At 42.9% G+C, this 20,140-nt stretch overlaps 3 protein-coding genes and 1 long non-coding RNA gene across 6 annotated transcripts; 1 reads left to right on the forward strand and 3 right to left on the reverse strand.

The window, feature by feature from the left end:
• Positions 1 to 1,244: 1,244 nt before the first annotated feature.
• On the reverse strand, positions 1,245 to 5,458 carry ska3 (spindle and kinetochore associated complex subunit 3). 2 transcript variants are annotated; one of them, XM_029644385.2, is made up of 10 exons: positions 5,219 to 5,457; positions 5,041 to 5,105; positions 4,754 to 4,925; positions 3,671 to 4,115; positions 3,205 to 3,496; positions 2,898 to 3,080; positions 2,591 to 2,776; positions 2,307 to 2,398; positions 2,032 to 2,162; positions 1,245 to 1,828 (listed from the first exon to the last, which is right to left on the reverse strand). In XM_029644385.2, exons 1-10 carry the CDS (start codon positions 5,322 to 5,324, stop codon positions 1,656 to 1,658), a joined length of 1,845 nt encoding a protein of 614 aa, XP_029500245.1. In that variant the 5' UTR covers positions 5,325 to 5,457; the 3' UTR covers positions 1,245 to 1,655. The 2 variants fall into 2 exon arrangements, with proteins under 2 accessions (XP_029500245.1, XP_064870470.1); XM_065014398.1 differs by having other exon boundaries at positions 1,703 to 1,828; positions 2,009 to 2,162; positions 5,219 to 5,458.
• Positions 5,459 to 8,553: 3,095 nt separating this feature from the next.
• LOC115112158 (potassium/sodium hyperpolarization-activated cyclic nucleotide-gated channel 1-like) lies at positions 8,554 to 13,216 on the reverse strand. 2 transcript variants are annotated; one of them, XM_029639000.2, is made up of 10 exons: positions 12,821 to 13,216; positions 12,380 to 12,566; positions 11,565 to 11,669; positions 11,310 to 11,453; positions 10,935 to 11,096; positions 10,753 to 10,846; positions 10,455 to 10,582; positions 10,156 to 10,302; positions 9,626 to 9,863; positions 8,554 to 9,303 (listed from the first exon to the last, which is right to left on the reverse strand). In XM_029639000.2, exons 1-10 carry the CDS (start codon positions 13,003 to 13,005, stop codon positions 9,128 to 9,130), a joined length of 1,566 nt encoding a protein of 521 aa, XP_029494860.1. In that variant the 5' UTR covers positions 13,006 to 13,216; the 3' UTR covers positions 8,554 to 9,127. The 2 variants fall into 2 exon arrangements, with proteins under 2 accessions (XP_029494860.1, XP_064870491.1); XM_065014419.1 differs by lacking the exon at positions 12,380 to 12,566 and having other exon boundaries at positions 12,821 to 12,969.
• Positions 9,733 to 11,496, forward strand: LOC115112163 (uncharacterized). The gene is made up of 2 exons (XR_010462211.1): positions 9,733 to 9,820; positions 10,960 to 11,496. It is a non-coding gene; the product is annotated as an uncharacterized LOC115112163 (long non-coding RNA).
• Positions 13,217 to 14,224: 1,008 nt separating the features above from the next.
• LOC115115910 (potassium/sodium hyperpolarization-activated cyclic nucleotide-gated channel 2-like) lies at positions 14,225 to 17,294 on the reverse strand. The gene is made up of 3 exons (XM_029644394.2): positions 14,947 to 17,294; positions 14,572 to 14,736; positions 14,225 to 14,470 (listed from the first exon to the last, which is right to left on the reverse strand). Exons 1-2 carry the CDS (start codon positions 15,137 to 15,139, stop codon positions 14,591 to 14,593), a joined length of 339 nt encoding a protein of 112 aa, XP_029500254.1. The 5' UTR covers positions 15,140 to 17,294; the 3' UTR covers positions 14,225 to 14,470; positions 14,572 to 14,590.
• Positions 17,295 to 20,140: the final 2,846 nt, after the last annotated feature.

Raw genomic sequence — 20,140 nt, forward strand, 5'->3', positions numbered from 1 at the left:
GGTTCCATCACTGAGCTACAGGAATGCGTATCCCTCTTTTTGCACTTGACGCCAACCTTCCTCTACACTCAACAGTTATCACTGCACCTGCCACTAATTCCTCCTCACTCTCCATTTCCTCAAATTCTACCACAAGTTCTGTAAAATCCCTTTCCATATTCCCTCAACCATTTCCAGTTTCCTTTTTTCCCTTGTCCATTATCTTCTCCTTCACCAGATCTTTCGGGCCTGTGTAATCCCAAACTCCATGTTTTTTCATAATATGCTCCACTTTCTTCCTTATCCTCCATCTTCTCCAAATCCCTCCCGTTCTCCAAACATTTCTCCCTGAACAACCTCTCCAACGCCATCCGCCATATGGGAACATTCCTTCGAGTGAGCTCCAGATTTTCACCTGGTAAGTATAACTATCGCCAGGGCTGTATTCATTCAGCCAATTCTGTTGCAAAACATTTCTTAAGCAAGCAGAATGAAACAGAGGGACCTACCTGAATGTCCAATAGAAACACATTTTAGTTGCAACTGGCAGAATAAATACACCCCAGCTGTACAGAATAGACAATAGAAAAGGTCAGTCAGAATACCTTAAATTACATTCAGAATCTGTCCCTCCCTTGTATGCTTATGAAACTATTTCATTAATTCAGGTTGGACGCCACACTGAAAGTCTTGTGAAAGGTCTAACCCTGATGCAAAAAAAACCCAGAGCATATTTTGGCTTTGCTATAGTCTACACAGACCCTAAAACGACAAGGTTACAGGTAACTGATGATTGACATTCAGAGCTGCCCTGTAATATCAATGAACAGCCACAGACAACACTGTAAATATTGTTACTATTGATTTGTTTCAGGTTGAAGGATATAGGCAACGCACTGTCCGGATGGAAGGGTCCAGATGATGCCATGACCTTACAGTCCCAGCGATTTCAGATTGGAGACTACCTGGACATCACCCCTCCTAACAGAGCAAACCCTTCTCCTGGGGCACGAGACCCTATTGATACCAGAAGGCCTGCCTGGGGTTCAACATGTCCCCCAATTGCATAGAAGTAGGAGATCAGTGTTATTTTATTTACTGACGTTTTTTTAATCATCAAATTGTTATGTAGAAATTAACCATACTACCATGTCTTCCTTTGGATTTTTTTGTAGTTTGTATGCATTTTACAATGCTCAATTGTCTCACTTGTTATAATTGATTGCTATATTGTTAAAAAGATCACTCAATCCTGAACTAAGCCATCATGTTCATAATTATGTATTTATTAGTGAGATTACATACAGACCAATTATACACATAGAAAACTATGAAAATGCTAAATCGACTGAGTATTCATGCATTTTGAACAGAAGGACCTACACAATTAAAAAGACCAAGACAAAACATATGTACAGTTCTCAAAGATGAAAATAAAATAATGAATCAATTTTGGGCCTATTCTAGCCGGAGTGCCGAGCTGTTTCGCTAACATTTCACTCCTTGTACTCTGTCATATGCCAATGTTTAGCATGACAGCAGTGGCAAGGAGTGAATGATAGCTAAACAGACTAGCACCCAGGCCTATTCAGGAGAGTCAATACATAGGACCTCACTCAGTAGTGTTGAGCCCTTTGGGACGTTTAAGAAGGCAGGGAATGTCATTGTACTTCAGATCAGGTACGTGTCTTTGACAGGACCTTGTACATGGCGCTGGTTCCTACTCCCTGCACATGCTCCAGCCTCTTTAACTCAGTCAGACACAGGAAGTACATGGGGGCCTTGGTGCCCACCCCCGTGATCCTCTTCAGCTCCTCCATCAGAAACCATGCAGGGCCCGCATCACCACCTGAAGGAGGAGCAACAGCGTCACAATAAGATGAATTTCAGAAGGACAGTCACTTAAGTTCCTGAGAGTGGCATGGAATGCAATGAAAAAAATGTAAACGGCACCCTGAGTGGGCATAGTTGTGTGTCTCCACTTGAGATATGAAAACATAATTTCAGTGAGTTAAGTTTAATGGTTTACAAAAGCAGTAAGCCGTGACTGACTGTGGCCTCGCTCCTCTTTGGCACCGTTGATCTTCTGAATGGCCTGGTTGAGGCTGGACAGTGGAATCTGTCTCAGATAGCTTGGAAGACTCAGGAACTCCCTCTCGGACACCACAGCCAGACTCTGAGCCCTGGAGGAACAACACAGAGAGAGCAGAGGTATGACTAGTAATTTCAAGTCAAGTAATCTATTGATATTGTGGACAGTTTAGCTTTTGAAGATAAGCTAATAACAACCATATTCTACATTCTTTGTTGACACCGTAAGATTTTACCTGTTCTCTTTCCCTGTTGCAGTGTGGAGGGTTGAAGGCTTAAGGTGTGGCTGAACTACTGCTGTGGGGAGCTTCTTGCTCTGGGAAATAAGCTGCAAGATGAAAGACAAACCCATCAGAACCAGTCAGCACAGTAGTTATAATTACAACGCTATCTAAAAGGTTCAAACATTCACACTTAGTAGTACAGACAAAGCATTTTTCTCCACTGTCTGTGGACAGGGAAAGCCCAGTTCCCATATCTACTCCATAGTCTGAATCCCACAAGTCTCCAGTCCACTCACCTTAAAGATGTCCTGTGTGACAGAGCTTAGGTCCGGCATCTCAGGGGTGGATGGCTCGGGGTAGTCCCCTCTGACCCGTGGGGTCCTCAGGTTGAATGTCTGGGTGGGACCATCCTGATCCAGGAAAGAGAGAGGGGGCTCTCCTGACCCCATAGTCTGCTCTCCACTGGTTCCACCACTACCCCTCTACAGTCAGGGAGATGAGACAGTGAGACAAAATATATACACTCAAACTTAACTATACCAACATCATCAGCAACAGGGGGAAAGTAAGCACTCAAGGGCCTTTATAGCAGTTTCAGCTTACATAGGGTAGAGAGCTGCCCAGAAAGGACTCTAGGCTTGGCATCTCTGGTGTAAGTTTTTCCTCTGTACATCCAATGATTGATATCTCTGACACATTATATGACCAGGCTTGACTGGAGCCTCTATTGGAGGTTGGAAGTTCTGAGTGATCTTGGTCTTGATCTGCCTGTGTGTTTCTCTCACCCTGTAACAACATGACAGTTACTCACTATATTTGAGTGCAATTTGTAGTTTATGGTCTATGGTCTCCATAAATAGATAAATACATAAACAAACAGACACATTGACCAACTGACAGTAACACACACCTTTCTGGTGCTAAGGAGTCTGTTGATGTATGGTGTCTCAAATGCTGGGACCTCAGGGGTGGCTTGGTGGTTGCCAAGGTGACAGGGGGACTCTGGGTCAATCTCTCCCTGCAGAGGAGGGGACAAAGCGTGTCGCTGAGACTTTGTTATCTTCAGACCTGGGGTGCAAAATACAGGCGGCTCGGGGGACTCCATGGTAGCCAGGCTGTACATCATGGAGTTTGATGGTGGAGTGGAGAGGACATGTGCCGGTCTCTGTGACATTGCTCCCAAGCCCAAGGACACTGCTGAACTGTTAACAAAACAGCACCATTCATAAGACTATGAGCACAGGACATTCTACTTGAGAAGGCTGACTTATTAATTTTTGTAGGAACTTGGGTGAAACTTTGGAAGCTGTTAAACCAGCCAAGTAGTGGATTTGAAAGTCAATCAGAGACAGGCCGAACAGTATTATACTACACACCTGAGAGGCTTTGTGGGCTTCTTGCGCTGCAGGTCCATGGTGAAGTCATTGTTGAGACACACAGTGTGTTCCGTGAGGCCAAAGTCGACCATGCGGGGGGTCAGGAGGTCGTCATCTTCATCCATACGCAAGGTGCACTTGGGCGTTTTGGGCATGGGCGGCTGCATGGCTAGGACTAGAGACGGCAGAGGGAGGGTCATCATGGGCATGGGGGCCTCAGCGCTGGAAAACACTGTGCCACCCAACACCCTCTTCAGGTGGATCTCCGACAGGCCGAAGTCAGAGAGCTGGGGGGTGCGCAAGGGGTCAATGAAGGGCGGAGGGGGCATCTTCAGAGGGGTCACTGAGGTGAGGTATCCCTCTCCTTCCTCCTGGTCCTCCTCTCCTCCCTCGGTCTCACCCTCGTCCTCTTTCTCTGAAGCTTCTGCCTCCTGGCCGTTCGACTCTGTGGGAGAGAGACAAGATATCTAGATAAACCAACAGGTCAGGAGGAGAACATTCAGATAGAAATGGGCAATTCCACAGTAACAGATTGATGCTGAAACTCAGATTTTACACATTAAAATGTCAAACAAAAACCAATGATTGCAAAGTTAAAAATCATACAACTACGCATAAGGACTAATTTGTGCCGTCATTCTGTTACCAAACTTTGCATCTGCACTGTTCAAGTAAATTTGTTTATGTCAAATCTTCTGTTGAAATTGTTACAAGTCCTTTTGCATTGAACAGCCTCAATTAGTCAGGCATGGACTACAACGTGTCGAAAGCGTTCCACAGGAATGCTGGCCCATGTTGACTTGCCCGCCCACCCACCCACCCTCTGAATGGCACACACACACACACACAATCTCAAGGCTTAAAAATCCTTCTTTAACCTCTCTTCCCCTTTATCTACACTGATTGAAGTGGATTTAACAGGTGACATCAATAAGGGATCATAGCTTCAACCTGGTTAGTCTATGTCATAGAAAGAGTAGGTGTCCTTAATGTTTTGTACACTGAGTGCATATCAAGTAAACCAAACCAAATACTGAATGATTGACATACTACGTGAAGTGTTAAATAGAGATACTTTCCTACCTGACTGTTTCTGTGTGCTCTTAGGCGCTCTGTAGCCATATTTTTCATAGTGTCTCATCAGTCTCTGGATGTCCTCTGTGGTCCTCTGCTTCAGCACCATACACATCTTTATAAAGCTCCTCAAATCATTCTCCCCTGCCCGCTGGCGCACCAGCTGCTCCTTCACCTGGCACTGGGCATGCAAAACAAGCCATTTATGTAAATATCTGTATACTAATGAATCACATAGCTATATAAGCTATACAGAGCTGTTCAAACAGCTCAGCAGGTGCTAAATTGACAGTTACCTTGAGTCCCCTGACCTCGGAGTGCAGCTCTTGCAGAACTCCCACTGCACCCTCAGTGCTATGATCTGAAACACAATTTTACAGTATACAAGAATACACTCGTCACTGGTGGTGCATTGACTGACTAGACACGTTAGCTGAAATAACATTTGCGTGGAAGTCTGTTTCATAACGTTACCTTCATCGTCGTAGTTCTGGTGTGCCTGTTGAAGACTGGTAGTTTCGGTCTCCAAATTCACGGCTAGGTTTCGCAACTTAGTGAAAAAACGTGCCGACGAGTCCATTTGTTTGCAGATATGTTTCTAAAAGTAGTATTATCTTCAACGGCAATATAATCTATTTTCGCTGTCTGTTTACGTTCATACAAGTTGAAACAGGAATATTTTTCAAATTTGGCGCCACATCCGGAACCTAACGGAAGTAGGTTTATTCAGGACTCTCAAGACCGAAGAAGAGAAAGCATCTCGAGCTAAATGCAATTCTGCCACCTGCCGTCCTTGACGACTTCGATATATACAGTATCTTTTGTTAACGATATGGTCAAGAGATCATTTTAGAATAATTGTGTGGTGGACTCACAAAATAATCAATAAGCAAACTTCAAAGCCAAGAGTTTGTAATACGCTTCCAAAGGAACATTTGTAACATCCATGAGTAACATTTTTTCTATACCTCTTTAAATTTACTTTAGACTCACTTCCTTTGCTTATTTTGTTATTTTTTATTTCACCTTTATTTAACCAGGTAGGTTAGTTGAGAACAAGTTCTGATTTACAACTGCGACACAAACAACAACACAGAGTTACACATGGAATTTAACAAGTGTACAGTCAATAACACAATAGAAAAAAAGAAAGTCTATATACAGTGTGTGCAAATGGCGTGAGGAGGTAAGGCAATAAATAGGCCATAGTAGCAAGTAATTACAATTTAGCAAATGAACACTGGAGTGATAGATGTTCAGATGATGATGTGCAAGTAGAAATACTGGTGTGCAAAAGAGCAGAACAGTAAATAAAAACAATATGGGGATGAGTGCAGAGGAAGGTTAGAGCTGGGAGGTGGAGGGACCTTCTGACAGATGAGTAATGGAGCACAGTAATGGAGCACAGCAAGTTTACAAGTTATTCTGAATATCAAAGGTATGTACAGTAGATATGGTAAGCTGATATTATGGTCAGTTAGTAGATATTGGCCTACTGTATCAACTACAGTGGAATATTGGCCTATAATTTGTATGCCTCTTCTTTCCTCAGCACCAGAATCAGTTGGCTGTTTCACAATGAACATATATTTATTAAGTAAATCCATCTAGTTCTAGCCATGGCAATGTTTGGCAAGGTGCTGGAGCAGGTGGGCTACATGCAGACCATGAGGACCCTTGTGGAGGGCATCTGTACCTACCTGGGTGGCAGTGCCTTAGCTGACGAGACAGACCTGGCCATGAAGAATCTGGACTACATAGACCAGGAGCTGGGTGCTATAGGGCAGGACCTTCTGACTGGCCAAGAGGTCCATCTCCTGGAGGACGACCTGGCCACGGTCTACTACCAGCTGGGCGTGGCCGTCAGGGCACAGTCGGAGTTCACCAAGCGGGAGACAGAGGTGTCCTCCAGTACGTCCTGGAGCACTGGCTGGCGAGGCAGTTGACAATGCTCCACAGCAGGCTGATGGGGGTGTCGGCACTGACGGACCAGCCAATCCTGCTGGAGGAGCTGGTCCAGAGCCACAAGTACAACCGCTGGGAGATGAGGGAGTTCTGTCTCCAGGTCAGTGGGGGTCAGGGCGTGGTCAGCCATCAGCACACAATGCCCAACAGGCAACAGTTATCATTATGTTCAACTCTCAATATCTCTAACCATTGAATGTGTAAATCATTTGCACACAGTGTATGGAGTTTAACAAAATTAGACATGAAGTTCAAAGAACAAAATTGTTTGCCTGGGAGCCATGCTTTGTCCAACTGTCAGACTAAAATAGTTTGTAAAATAGACATGAAGTTAATGATTTTCTAGCCTGGTCCCAAATATGTTTGTGCTCTTACCAACTCCATTGCTGTCATTGTCAAGCCAAACATATTTGGCGTGATAGCACAAACAGACTGGTACTCAGGCTAATGATTTTAACCCTAAAATAGTTACAGGTTGTGTTGTTATTCAAAGTATTTTGCGATAATTGTAATGCAGTTGCATATCCAAAGCTCACCCCTATCTAGTCCAACACTTGGTACATCACACCGCAAAATTAGGTCAGATGTCTGTTTGCATTCCTCTCCTAAGCGAGCAGAAAATGTGTGTAGAGAGAAAACCTTATTTCACCTTGGTAAAAATACAACCACATCTGTTATGTTAACCTTGGATAACTTATCAGGCACAAACATAGCAGCAAAATGTATGATGCTTGATACTGATTAAATACCTGCTATTTTAGGCACTCTATGATCTTGAAGAATCATCCCAGCCACTGCTGTTGCAGCAGATTTTTCAAATCATAAATAGCTTTGTGCTATGCTTCTCCAAATGCTGATTCTACAAAATGCCGTCTGTTCAGTATAGTAGCGCACCAATCATCCAAGTGGGCCAACACTCTACCAGTTTTTGAATCTACTGAACATGAGTCATATAGTCACAGCATAGAACTTGGGTTTTGTTCTATCAGCCTCTCTTCCCTTTCCTTGCAGGTGAACTTTGTCCTGGGCACGGGTCTGCTGTGCCTCTTCACCCAGGCCTTGCTGACAGGCCGAGACCAGGCCCTGCTGATAAAGACCTGGTCTGATCACATTGGCGCCCTCTACGGGAAGATGAAGACTGATAGGGGGCGCTGTTCGGGCTACTTCCTGCAGCAGGCGGAGAAAGATATGCGTCAGCAGCTGCAGGAGGTCATGCAGAGGCGTTCAGCCCTCGAGGAGGCAGCAGCTGGCATCTTTAAGATCCTGGAGAACAACTACGACTGGCTGCGCTGGGCTGTCATGGTGCACTCTGCCGTGGGGCCTTTGGATGAGGACGGGGGCAGGTCCGGGGGACCACTCTACAGCCCAATCCCTTCCTGTCCGTGTTGTCTGAGGCACCCTGCCCTCGTGTGGTGGCCTGCTACCGTGACATGCCCAGCTCGCTGGATAAGAGCCGCATCCACCAGCTGATCATGGACCTGGAGTGAAAAATCCCCAACCCGCCTCCAGAGGTGTACGCCTCTATCGAGGAGGACCCTGGGAAGGATCGATGGTACATGGCCTCTCGCATGCTGAAGAAGCTGCAGGAGGGTCTGTGCTCCGCGGTGGACATCCCCGTGGTGCCAGACAATATGGAGATGAAGTGCAACTTCCCCCAAGCATCCTACTACCTGTACAGGTACAAACACAGGCTGGCCTTGGGCACCGTGTGTGTGTTTGGATAAGAGAAAGGGGGTCTGGCTAGGCCTGCGGGCTGAGGCTCAGCTGCTGCAGTGCTACATCTGCTGAGGCTGGACACACATGAATGCACTACTTTAAAAAAACTCCAGATGTTCACAGTCAACTGAAACCATGTTTTCCTCTTTATTTCTGCTGTTTCATACTGGTAGTTTCATAACCAAATTGCCCTTGTATTATGTCATTGACATTTCTTCACAATAAAGGAAATTAGAAAAACAAAAAACAGTTCTAATACTATTTCTTCACAATAAATACATTTTCAAAACCCTTTTTTTTTTTTGCATTACATGTCCCGAAATACACGAAATACACTCTTAGTTAAAGCAACAATATCATATACTGTTTTGGATCCACCCAGAGAGGATCTAGAGTATAACTATTAGTAATCCAGACTAAAGGTTGTATGATGCACAGTTTAACAAATAAATAACAATTAAATCTTTATATATATAAAGTATAATACAATTTTAGACCAGTCTACACAATACTAAGTCTGAGCTACACAATACATAAGTGGTCCTGGTCATGGAGAGCTCCAGGCTGCACAGGACTAAAACACCTAGTTCTACTAACAGAATAAGATGTGTTAGTGCTGGGCTGGAACATAAGCATGCACATCCTGTACCTCTCCAGAACCAGGCTTAGTGACCACTACTGTTGATAAATGGCCGCACTGTACTAGAGATGTCGCACATATTCCTTGTCCTGCTGTGAAAACTTTTCCATGTCTCTCCTGATATCAGGGAAGCCCTGTAGAACCATCTGGAAGCGTTCTGAGGACAGGGAGAAGAGCTGGCAGGTGGTCAGAGCTTGAACCGTGGCCAAACGCTTTCCTTTGGTCATGAGGCAGGTCTCTGTAAACCAGTACGGCATAGAACAACACAATATAAATTTATTACACACCATATCAGCTAAGCCCACTGTTCCTTGTCATATCCTGCATAGTCCCAAGAGATGAAATCAGCAAAACAATGTAGAACAGGAGAATAAGAATAACAAGTGTGGGGGGTTGGGTCTTTTTCTATTATGTAAGAAAACGGATGGGGAATGAGGTTTGACAATCAGAATTTCTAGATTACTCAATCTCTTGTGTGATGAATAGAATGATAGTCTGAACAAATGAATGAAGGAATAAATGAATAATGCTGGATTGAGCTACTCGGATCTGAGCCTGACCTCCAAAGTAGTCTCCATCAGCCAGTTCCTGCGAGAAGGAGTCTGTCTCCACCAGGACCTGGCCGTGCTCGATGAAGAACATGCGGTCTCCGGGTGCATTCTGTTGGAAGATGACATCATCCTCTTGGAAGACTTCATGCTGAAACTGGAGGAGAACGGTGTTCAGGAAGTTGACGTCTCGGTTCTGGAACATGGGTACGTTGTTCAGCAGGCTCAAACACATCACTGTCAGAATCTCCTGTATCACACACACAGAGCTTTTTTTCAGATTGTTTCATAATAAAGTTCCACAAATAGAACATTGACAAACAGAAGTTCCACAAATAGACAGGCAGGTCCCACTACTAAACAAAGGTGTGATAACCAAAGGAAACCATAGGTAAGTAGAATGTAGTTACGTACTTCATGTAGTTACGTACTTATACTTATAGTGGTACTATCGTGTAACTATTGTATAAGGTCTGTGTAATGTACAGTAGGACCTAAATTGTATAGAATCAAATAGAATAGAATATGATCGACTCAAGTACCTCTCTCAAAGCTGAGGAGACTGAAATTAGAAAGTTCTTTTCGTCAAACCATCTCCCCCCATATCGGGCCCCGTAGTACTTCTGGATTCGAAGTCGAAGGTCGTTAGGAAGCTTCAAGAAGGTCATGTAGTCGTCTAGATGATTCATCTGTGGATTATCAGACGTGGTGGACTTTGAATGATATGCCATTACAATCAAAAGTGACATATCAATAGAGTTCCTTGCTTATGTTATCGAGTTTGAAGCCGAGTCGTCGGTGTTAAAGCCAAGGCATTACATTTCCATTATACGTAGTATACCTTATCTTTGTAGGCCTTTGCTGCTTGGTCTACGTTGGTTATGATGGCAGCAGCATTGGCCACCAGTACAGTGTACATTAGAGCCCCAGACAGCATACTGGTCATGACCACCCACAGCTCCACCTCATCTAGGGAGCAAAACACCCAGTACACACATAAATACAGTGTAAAACTTGGCTATTGAACTCCGGGCACTACAGTCTTGGAATAGCACGGGTCTAATATACTGTATGAGTATATATGAAAGACATGCTCTATTGTGTCAACAGAATATCAACAGGTTATCAGCAGTCCTTACTTGTTGGTGACTCGTTGGAGCCATAGGAAATTTGGATCATATGAGAGAGAGCACGAAACACTCCAAAGGAATACTTCTCACCGACCGTGGCATTCTGTAAAATATCACATTGTTTATATAGGGTGAACTAACCCTTTAAATGCAGCCAAAACCTTACACGTCTCAGTAGGTGTGGGGCTTACCATCAGCTTCTCTTGTCTGACCCAGCAGTCAGATGGGAACTCCTCCAGCATCGGGACAAAGTACTGGATACAGCCGTTCCAGTGGCACAGCAGAAACATCATCATAAACAAAGACAGTATGCGGAAGAACAGCTGAACATACTCCAAGTTGGCATTTGAAACCTATGGAGAAAGAAACAAATGCACTCAATTAAAAGATGGAAATAAAAATGAACTAATTGGACTGCAAAGATAATCTAGAAGTAATGTGTACACCAATCAAAAGTTATTCTCCTGTCCTTCTTTGTATTCATTTTTAGCCAAATGGAATTTGTAGTACAAGTTTGACTTTGTGGTATTTTCAGCATTGGGAGATGGTAGCATACCAGAACTTACCTTTTCAACTTCATTGAAGAAGCGGACAAGCCTGGAGACTCTGAGGAGCCTGACAAGGCTGATGATTCGGACAAACATGAGGATCCGCACCATTCTACTGGCTTTGGAACCTGAGGTGGAAGTGTCACTGTGGGATTGTAACTCCTGTCACAATAAAATACAGAAATAAAAAAATATTTTAAAAATGTATTGATCTTACAATAGACTGGAACTAATGTATAACAGCGTGATGGATTTATCATAATTTATCATTACCGCAATTAATAGTATGTAGCCAATTGGGAATGCTGCAATCACATCTGGTATGAACCAACTCTTTAGGTAAATCACACGGATCTTTTTGATATCCAGTATAGCCACCTACAGAATTGAAAAACAGACAGTAGATTTTCAGTTGATTGTTATTAGTGCTTGGCAGCATTCCTCAGACAAATGAATGAATACTTCAACAATGCAACTGAAGCTAAATGTTTGGGGATTCTGGCCAAAATGAAACGAGACAGTGATGCCATCCAGAATGTACGTCAGAAGCTACTAATAGAGAAGTGCATTAATATAAATTTGACAGGGTCGTCAATTGGCCAAACTTTCAGATTAATATTTTACACCAGTTTGGCATGAAATTGAAACAGAATAAGACACAACCTGGTGCTTGATCAGCCTCTTTACATGCTTATTTCCTTCTTATGAAATGAAAAGTGTCCACAGTCATGTTTCATCATGTTTCATCATCTGTGCACAGTGCACTTCAGAACATATTTACTAAGCATCTTGCTCCCCAGTAAAGTTTGCGCCTGTTATTTTCATGTGAGAATATAACACAAAAGCAACCCTAATCTGTATAAATAGTTATCTCTGAATCGTTATCTTTAAAAAACATCAATTCGCTCTTGCAAATAACAGCTGCAGGTTTAGCACATGGGCCAGGGTTTCAATTAAGCTGTCCCTTCACATGCACTGAAACGAATACAGAAAGGGCAGATTGGGTTTGCATGCTTGTGGAAAGGGATTATACAACTATCGCATATTGGGTCTGGTCTGAAAATAGAGTAAAGTCAGCGCCTCATTACCTCACTGTCCTCAGAGATGATACCCATGCGAAAATTCAGAGCCACATCCATCAGAAACAGAGTGTCTGAGAAGACATTGAAACCTTCCCAGCCCACTCCACTGTACCCGTCTAAGAAAGCTATCTCCATGGGGATCCCAATCAAATTCAGGAATGTGATGGCAACCATACACATGATGTAGTAACTCCTACAAGACACAATAACAAAGGGTATGTACATGATTAAAGTCATGCACACACGCATTTCTTAGAATCACTGTTAGAAACACCTTTTAGTGTTTTCTTTGGCATATACCTAAGGTCTTTGCTGTTTTTTCTAACTTTGCTGTGTTGTTCTTTGATAGACAAAAATGCCAAGACCTCCCTTAGGTCTAACTTTGTTGTGTTGTTCTAGGACAGACAAAATGCCAAGGCAGCAAAAACAGTAGCTGGAGAAGAATACCTTATGGGGCTGAATGGGTGGATGACCCAGACTCCACTCTGCAGCTGGCGTATACATTCCTTCTCCACAGCTATCTCGCTGCCGTACACAGATAGAGACTGCCTGTTCAGCTGAGGCAGAAAGACAGCTTTCCAACCACAGGTGCTGGCTGTGCGTCTGCCGACAGGGGCTTGGGAGTTTTCCATGCCAGAAGCAGCACACGGTTATTCTGTTCAGCTGACTGCGCTGGCCATCCTTCTCTGGGCTGCTGAAGAGTCGAGTCTAACTTTGCTCTAAACTGACCTGTCTTTTTGGTCACAGGGTAATTTTCCATCACAGCTCCTGTGGACGGGGCTTATTGAGGCGGTGTGGTGGGAGGAGAGCGGCTGCCAGACTTTCCTCTCCCCCTCTCTCTCTCTCTCGCTCTCTCCCTCATCCTTTCTCTCTCTCTCCCTCCCGGCTCATCAACTATTCAGTATCTCCGCTTCATGCAAGCATGAATCAAGCCCAGTTAAAAGACAAGGCTGGATCACATTAATACTGAATACAATGGGTGGTTTTGAATATCACAATTATTGTCATCTGAACTACACAACTAGCAGGGCACAGGGTGAGGTTTAGTAATGGTAACAGTAGACTATTGAATATTTAAAATAGTAATTTAACCAGGACAATAGTTACATGTTAAAACTATAACAGCAAATGTGTTATAAATTATAGACTAACAACTTTCTTGTTTTTTGTTGGTTTTGGTATTTTAACATGTTTTGTGCACACGTACTTATCTGGGATGCTATCTCATGGGATCTGTGTATGTCTGTATACTACATTACAATGCTATTTCTTCTGGCTAAGCTCCCAGTAAATGCTTGATGAGGGTCAGACGAGGTCACAGTGTTGTCAGAAATGAAAGCTTACTAGTGTAACCGGTAAAAGGATGAACTCCTGCCAATCCGATTTAAGTAAAGGTCAAGACAAAATTACACTCATTCCAAATAACATGGTCGATATCAATCGACTGGCCTAATGTATTTTTATGCATTCTATTTTTGATGCAACCTGAGTACCACAGGAGGTTGGTGGCACCTTAATAGGGGAGGACTGGCTTGTGGTAATGGCTGGTGCGTAATTGGTGGAATGGTATCAAATACATCAAACACATGGTTTCCATGTGTTTGATGCCATTCCCTTACTCCGTTCCAGACATTATTATGAGCCGTCCTCCCCTCAGCAGCCTCCATTGCTGAGTACATCAAAAATGTATTTCAAGACATGCCACATCCAAAGTTACACTGAATTTTCTTGTGTTGGTTTGCCTTTATGAAAAAGGTATTTTAGTATACAAGAAGAATGTTGGATTTTTTTTCACATGCAGTCTTGTTTTAATCTTCCATAACAATATGAATGGATATAGCATTTTCTTCTTCAAATTGTTTTTATTATATTGTCAAAAAAATTCTAAATGTAAGAAATGAATCCACAGTTTACAATATACAGCATACCAGTATCTGTTCATTTTATTTACAAAAAATGTGTAACATTGTTTGGTTCTACATTGTTTTTTAAACTAAGTGTTAGTGAATGGTGTTGTGCGAGGCCCCTTCACTCAGTTATCTCCTCAGTTTTCCCTCTGCATATCTTTAGGTTTGGATTCACTCTGTTGTTGTGCCTCTGAAAAGAAGAAAGGTATATATTCTTTGAATGAAGAGTGAGTATTACATTTGTTGAGACATAAAGCAGCAGGGGCTTTAATGAAGATAAAAGGTTCTCACTCTTTAGGTCCTCTTGGCGCTATTGGGCAGTCATCTCCAGATCTTTCCTGACGTTAGGGAAGGCCTGTAGGACCTGCTGGAAGCTGTCTGCGTGCAGGGATAAGAGCTGGCAGATGGTCATAGCTCGCACTGTTGCCAAACGCTTCCTTTGGTCAGGAGGCAGATCTTTGTGGGACAGAGACAGACAAAGCAGTGAGTCGCTGCAGTCAGACCAGACTTACATTTCAAAGCAGCTGTACCAACTTTAGACCTGGAGAGCTACAGTGTGCAGGCTTTTGTTCCAGCCCTGGTTCAGCTAATCATGGTCTTCCTCTATGAAGAAAATTGAACTCTAGAGACAGACACACATGTCCAGGGATCTTTTTCTCAGCCCACCTCCAAAGTAGTCTCCGTCAATAAGCTCCTTCTGGAAAAAGTCGGTCTTCACCAGGAACTGGCGGTGCTCGATGAAGAACATGCGGTCTCTGGACGTGTTCTGCCTGATGATGATGTCAGCCTCCTGGAAGACCTCGAATTGCAGCTGGGTGAGAACGGTGTTCAGGAAGTTGACGTCTCGGTTCTTCAACATGAGCGTGTTTTCATCAAGGCTGCACACATCACTGTCAGGATCTCCTGGATAACACAAAACAACAAGAAAAGCCAATTAGCTTTACAACGTTACAATGACTTTCCATCCTTATTTAAATCAAATCAAATCAAATGTATTTATATAGCCCTTCGTACATCAGCTGATATTTCAAAGTGCTGTACAGAAACCCAGCCTAAAACCCCAAACAGCAAGCAATGCAGGTGTAGAAGCACGGTGGCTAGGAAAAACTCCCTAGAAAGGCCAAAACCTACGAAGAAACCTAGAGAGGAACCAGGCTATGTGGGGTGGCCAGTCCTCTTCTGGCTGTGCCGGGTGGAAATTATAACAGAACATGGCCAAGATGTTCAAATGTTCATAAATGACCAGCATGGTCGAATAATAATAAGGCAGAACAGTTGAAACTGGAGCAGCAGCACAGTCAGGTGGACTGGGGACAGCAAGGAGTCATCATGTCAGGTAGTCCTGGGGCACGGTCCTAGGGCTCAGGTCCTCCGAGAGAGAGAGAAAGAAAGAGAGAATTAGAGAGAGCATATGTGGGGTGGCCAGTCCTCTTCTGGCTGTGCCGGGTGGAGATTATAACAGAACATGGCCAAGATGTTCAAATGTTCATAAATGACCAGCATGGTCGAATAATAGTAAGGCAGAACAGTTGAAACTGGAGCAGCAGCATGGCCAGGTGGACTGGGGACAGCAAGGAGTCATCATGTCAGGTAGTCCTGGGGCATGGTCCTAGGGCTCAGGTCAGTTGAAACTGGAGCAGCAGCATGGCCAGGTGGACTGGGGACAGCAAGGATTCATCATGTCAGGTAGTCCTGGGGCATGGTCCTAGGGCTCAGGTCCTCCGAGAGAGAGAAAGAAAGAGTGAAGGAGAAAATTAGAGAACGCACACTTAGATTCACACAGGACACCGAATAGGACAGGAGAAGTACTCCAGATATAACAAACTGACCCTAGCCCCCCGACACATAAACTACTGCAGCATAAATACTGGAGGCTGAGACAGGAGGGGCTCATTTAAAGGCTCTGTGCAGTCAAAATTCAGTTTTTCTGTGTTTTGTATTATATTGTACAACAGCTGATGATTTAAAAAAAAAATCAGTGTTATTCCCTGATATCTGCTGGTTGAAAATACAATCTACACAGGGCCTTCTAATCAGCATGTTTGCATGGGCAGGAGTTTTGGCACCAGGTGGTAAATTGGTTAATAGACCAATAACAAAGAGTGCTCCAAAACTATCTGGCAATAACAGCTAGTTTTCCGTTTTCTCTCCCCACTGAGAACACTCCCAGTCAGTCCTAGCAAAATTATTTATTGATAAAACTATTTTTGTCCATTTTAATGGGAAACTATTACAGTAAGATACTTAATTATTACCCAGAAATGATTTTATACTTATATACAGTACCAGACAAAAGTTTGGACACACCTACTCATTCCAGGGTTGTTCTTTATTTTTACTATTTTTTACATTGTAGAATAATAGTGAAGACATCAAAACTATGAAATAACACATATGGAATCATGTAGTAACCAAATAAGTGTTCAACAAATCAAAATATATTTTATATTTGAGATTCTTCAAAGTAGCTGCGTTTGCCTTGATGACAGCTTTGCACACTCTTGGCATTCTCTCAACCAGCTTAATGAGGTAGTAAACTGGAATGCATTTCAATTAACAGGTGTGCCTTGTTAAAAGTTAATTTGTGGACAATCAGTTGTGTTGTGATAAGGTAGGGGTGGGTAACAGAACATACCCCTAGTTGGTAAAAGACCAAGTCCATATTATGGCAAGAACAGTTCAAATAAGCAAAGAGAAACAACAGTCCATCATTACTTTAAGACATGAAGGTCAAGAACTTTGAAAAGTTCACACACGGCTTGTTTGACATTGCAGCCGATAGTGCAGGCAACTGCCAACTGACTGATCTACAAATCACCATGCACCGTAAATAAATACTCATTTTTATTTGTAGATCATATTATTTGTCATACCCGTGGTATGATATGTTTTGTCATACTCTGATATAACACGTCTGTCAGCCAATCAGGACTCAGGGCTCGAACTACCCAGTTTATAATAGGGTCATAATACCTACCAGTCAAACAGGGAAATGGTTTGAATAGTTTTTCCAGCTTTCATTTTTCCCAAAGGGGATTTTAGAAACACTTCAAATAAGGGCTGTGTTTTGTGTAGGCTTACCCTGCTGTGACGTTTTGATAATCGTGTAAATCTCTCTAGGACGAGGTTACTTTTATCAATATATTCGGCTGTATTTAACCCCCCAATAATTATGCTATTTAGCTGCTAATGTGGCTATCATAAAGAACTCCAAATACCATGGTGATCTGGACGAGACTGCTGAAGCGACGCAAAGGTTAGAATCTCTGGATTAACAATCTAATGCTAGCTAAAAGTAATAATTAATAAATTGGCAAAATGTCTTTGACAATTCTGTTAACTGTTTTATGCCAGTTTTAAATTGACACAATACCTGTTTAGCAAAGGTCTCAGCAAGAGATGACATGCAGGAGCTTGCAGGGATTTGTAGTCTTGCATGTCTACTTCAATGCCAAGTATCATTTTCAAATATGAGAGTAATTAGAAGCTGAATATATTGATAAAAGTTACCTTGTCTGGGAGAGATTTACATGGTTATCAGAACGTCACGCCATGGTAAGCCTACACAAAACACAGACCTTATTTTAAGTACTTCTAAAATCGCCAATGGGAAAAATGAATGGTGTATAAACGATTGGAACCATTTCCCTGTTTGACCGCTAGGTTTTATGGGTATTAAGACCCCTCCACTGTGCTGCTCTATACAGTTTTGACGCTTTCCAACACAGCCATTGCAGATATAAATGCTATGGACGTGATTCCTTACTCTACATAGCATATTTATATCTGAATTTAACAAAATGTTGCGTCCTGCTGAACGCGATCCAGGTAAAGCATGTATGTGTAGCCGATGTGAAATTGCTAGCTAGTTAGCTGTGGGGCGCGCTAGTGGCGTTTCAATCGGTGACGTCACTTGCTCTGAGACCTTGAAGTAGTGGTTCCCCAGGGCCGCGGCTTTTGTGGAGCGATGGGTAACGATGCTTCGAGGGTGACTGTTGACGTGTGCAGAGATTCGTCCTTGGTTCGACCTCGGCGAGGGAACGGACGTAAAGTCTATACTGTTACCATAGGCCTAAATTAAATTTCCTCATTGGAAAATTAAGTCTAAACCATTCCACAATGTTTGTGCATGAGAACGTCAACACCACATAATGGAATTCCATTTCGGATATTTATACAGGATAAGTGCAGAATGGCCTACACTTGTCAATTCAATTTGTTGCAGCTCGGAAATTAAAACTGCATGTCCCAGAAACTTAGCGCAGCCATTTAAAGACATGCCTGGTTCAACCATGTTGTATAAGGAAGGACAGAGTAGGACATACGTGAATCGGAGTCGCTGTGCAAGAGGGCTTACCAGCTAGTTAAGTATGTTACATAAAGTATTATTTCCACAAGTGTGCTGTTCGTTAATAAACGTTGTGGGAGAACTGTACGAGTTTTCAGTATGAGTGATATTTTTCCAACATCTAGCTAACAGTAGTTGTTAGCTGGTCGGCTATAGCTAGCATCCCGGACGTGTGTTTTATAAGCCAGAGCCCATTCTTTCACAGGTTGGATGGTTTGGGGTTTCCTAGCAAAGAGCTAACTTAGTTGGCTATGATTTTGGAATTTTAACTTCAACGTGATATTATAGATAGCTAGTTAATCTAACACAAACTGACAGCTACTATAGGAAAGTGTTAGTATTGAGTTAATAGCTAGCTACAATGTTGCCATCAAATTGGCAGCTACTATAATATATTTAGGAATGTTAATAATGCATGTATCAGTATCCCCTCGTGCAAAGAGACTCGCTACGTTGTTTCCCCGTTTATAGTCCCCAATTTTCACTTCGTTACAGCCAGAAAAATGTCCACCATATCTGCTGCCAGCGTCGAGCCCGTTGCAATTGAGGGCAAGGAGAAGAAACCAATGAAACCCTGTTGTGCGTGCCCAGAGACGAAGAAAGTTAGGGATGCGTGGTATGTTTACAATTTCTTTGAACTTGAATTGCATTCTTGTAAAGTGAACGTATTTCGTGGACTCTTTGTTTTTGGAGTATGCAGTTGCTGATGACAATTTCCTATGTTTCAGCATCATTGAGAAGGGCGAAGAAAGTTGCACAGATCTCATCGAGGCACATAAGGATTGTATGAGGGCGCTTGGATTCAAGATTTAATATAACTTTATATAATGAGTCATTGGTAAGTGTCATGCCCGGGAGCAGAACTCTCATATTAATTTAGCCTCTTGTGTTGTGAAACGAACATTATGTCCTAGATGCAGCTCATTGCAATAGGAGTGGGTGTGGCACTAGAGGGAGGTATGTATTGAATTTGCTTGTCTGGTTTATCATGGATCCTCCAGTGATTTTACTTGTATGCTGCAGTTCAGCTTTGCAGTGACTCAACGACTGCAGACCTGTCTTTTGCATGTTTTTCACTGTCCTCTGTAGGGTCATGTTACCCTTTGTCTTTTCTGCTAAAGTTGATCAAACTGCTGATGTGAACAACTGCTGTTGTTTATTTATGGATGGCAGCAAAGAACTTTTGGTGTTGGTGCAGGACTTGTTTCTCTGGGATTGACTTGAAGGAGGTCCCGTGAAGCTCAGTTGTTGGAGCATGGTGCTTGCAACGCCAGGGTTGTGGGTTCGATTCCCACAGGGACCAATATGGAAGGGGGGGAAAAGTGTGAATGTATGCATTCACTACTATATGATGCTCTTAGCGTCTGCTAAATTACTTAAATGTAAATTATATAAATGATGCTTGCATCAGGATTGGGGACAGGCGTGTGTAGATTACCATTGTTTTTCAATCTTCTGATCAGTATTCATTTTATTTCTGTTGAAGTTGACACTAATGTTCTCCTCTTGCAG

Source organism: Oncorhynchus nerka, linkage group LG3, assembly GCF_034236695.1.
Source record: "Oncorhynchus nerka isolate Pitt River linkage group LG3, Oner_Uvic_2.0, whole genome shotgun sequence".
Taxonomy (NCBI): Eukaryota; Metazoa; Chordata; class Actinopteri; order Salmoniformes; family Salmonidae; genus Oncorhynchus; species Oncorhynchus nerka.

Bases quoted from the DNA above. Each gene is read 5' to 3' on its own strand.
- LOC115115910 (XM_029644394.2), bottom strand. From the start codon at position 15,139: ATGTTGAAGAACCGAGACGTCAACTTCCTGAACACCGTTCTCACCCAG. The intron at 14,737-14,946 runs GTGGGCTGAGAA...TGTCCCACAAAG, and splicing joins TGACGGAGACTACTTTGGAG to ATCTGCCTCCTGACCAAAGG.
- ska3 (XM_029644385.2), bottom strand. From the start codon at position 5,324: ATGGACTCGTCGGCACGTTTTTTCACTAAGTTGCGAAACCTAGCCGTG. The intron at 5,106-5,218 runs GTAACGTTATGA...ATTGTGTTTCAG, and splicing joins CCAGAACTACGACGATGAAG to ATCATAGCACTGAGGGTGCA. The intron at 3,081-3,204 runs GTGTGTGTTACT...ATGTTGTTACAG, and splicing joins GACTCCTTAGCACCAGAAAG to GGTGAGAGAAACACACAGGC.
- LOC115112158 (XM_029639000.2), bottom strand. From the start codon at position 13,005: ATGGAAAACTCCCAAGCCCCTGTCGGCAGACGCACAGCCAGCACCTGT. The intron at 10,583-10,752 runs GTAAGGACTGCT...TTTGCTCCCTAG, and splicing joins CTCCAACGAGTCACCAACAA to ATGAGGTGGAGCTGTGGGTG. The intron at 10,303-10,454 runs GTATACTACGTA...GATAATCCACAG, and splicing joins CAAAGGCCTACAAAGATAAG to ATGAATCATCTAGACGACTA.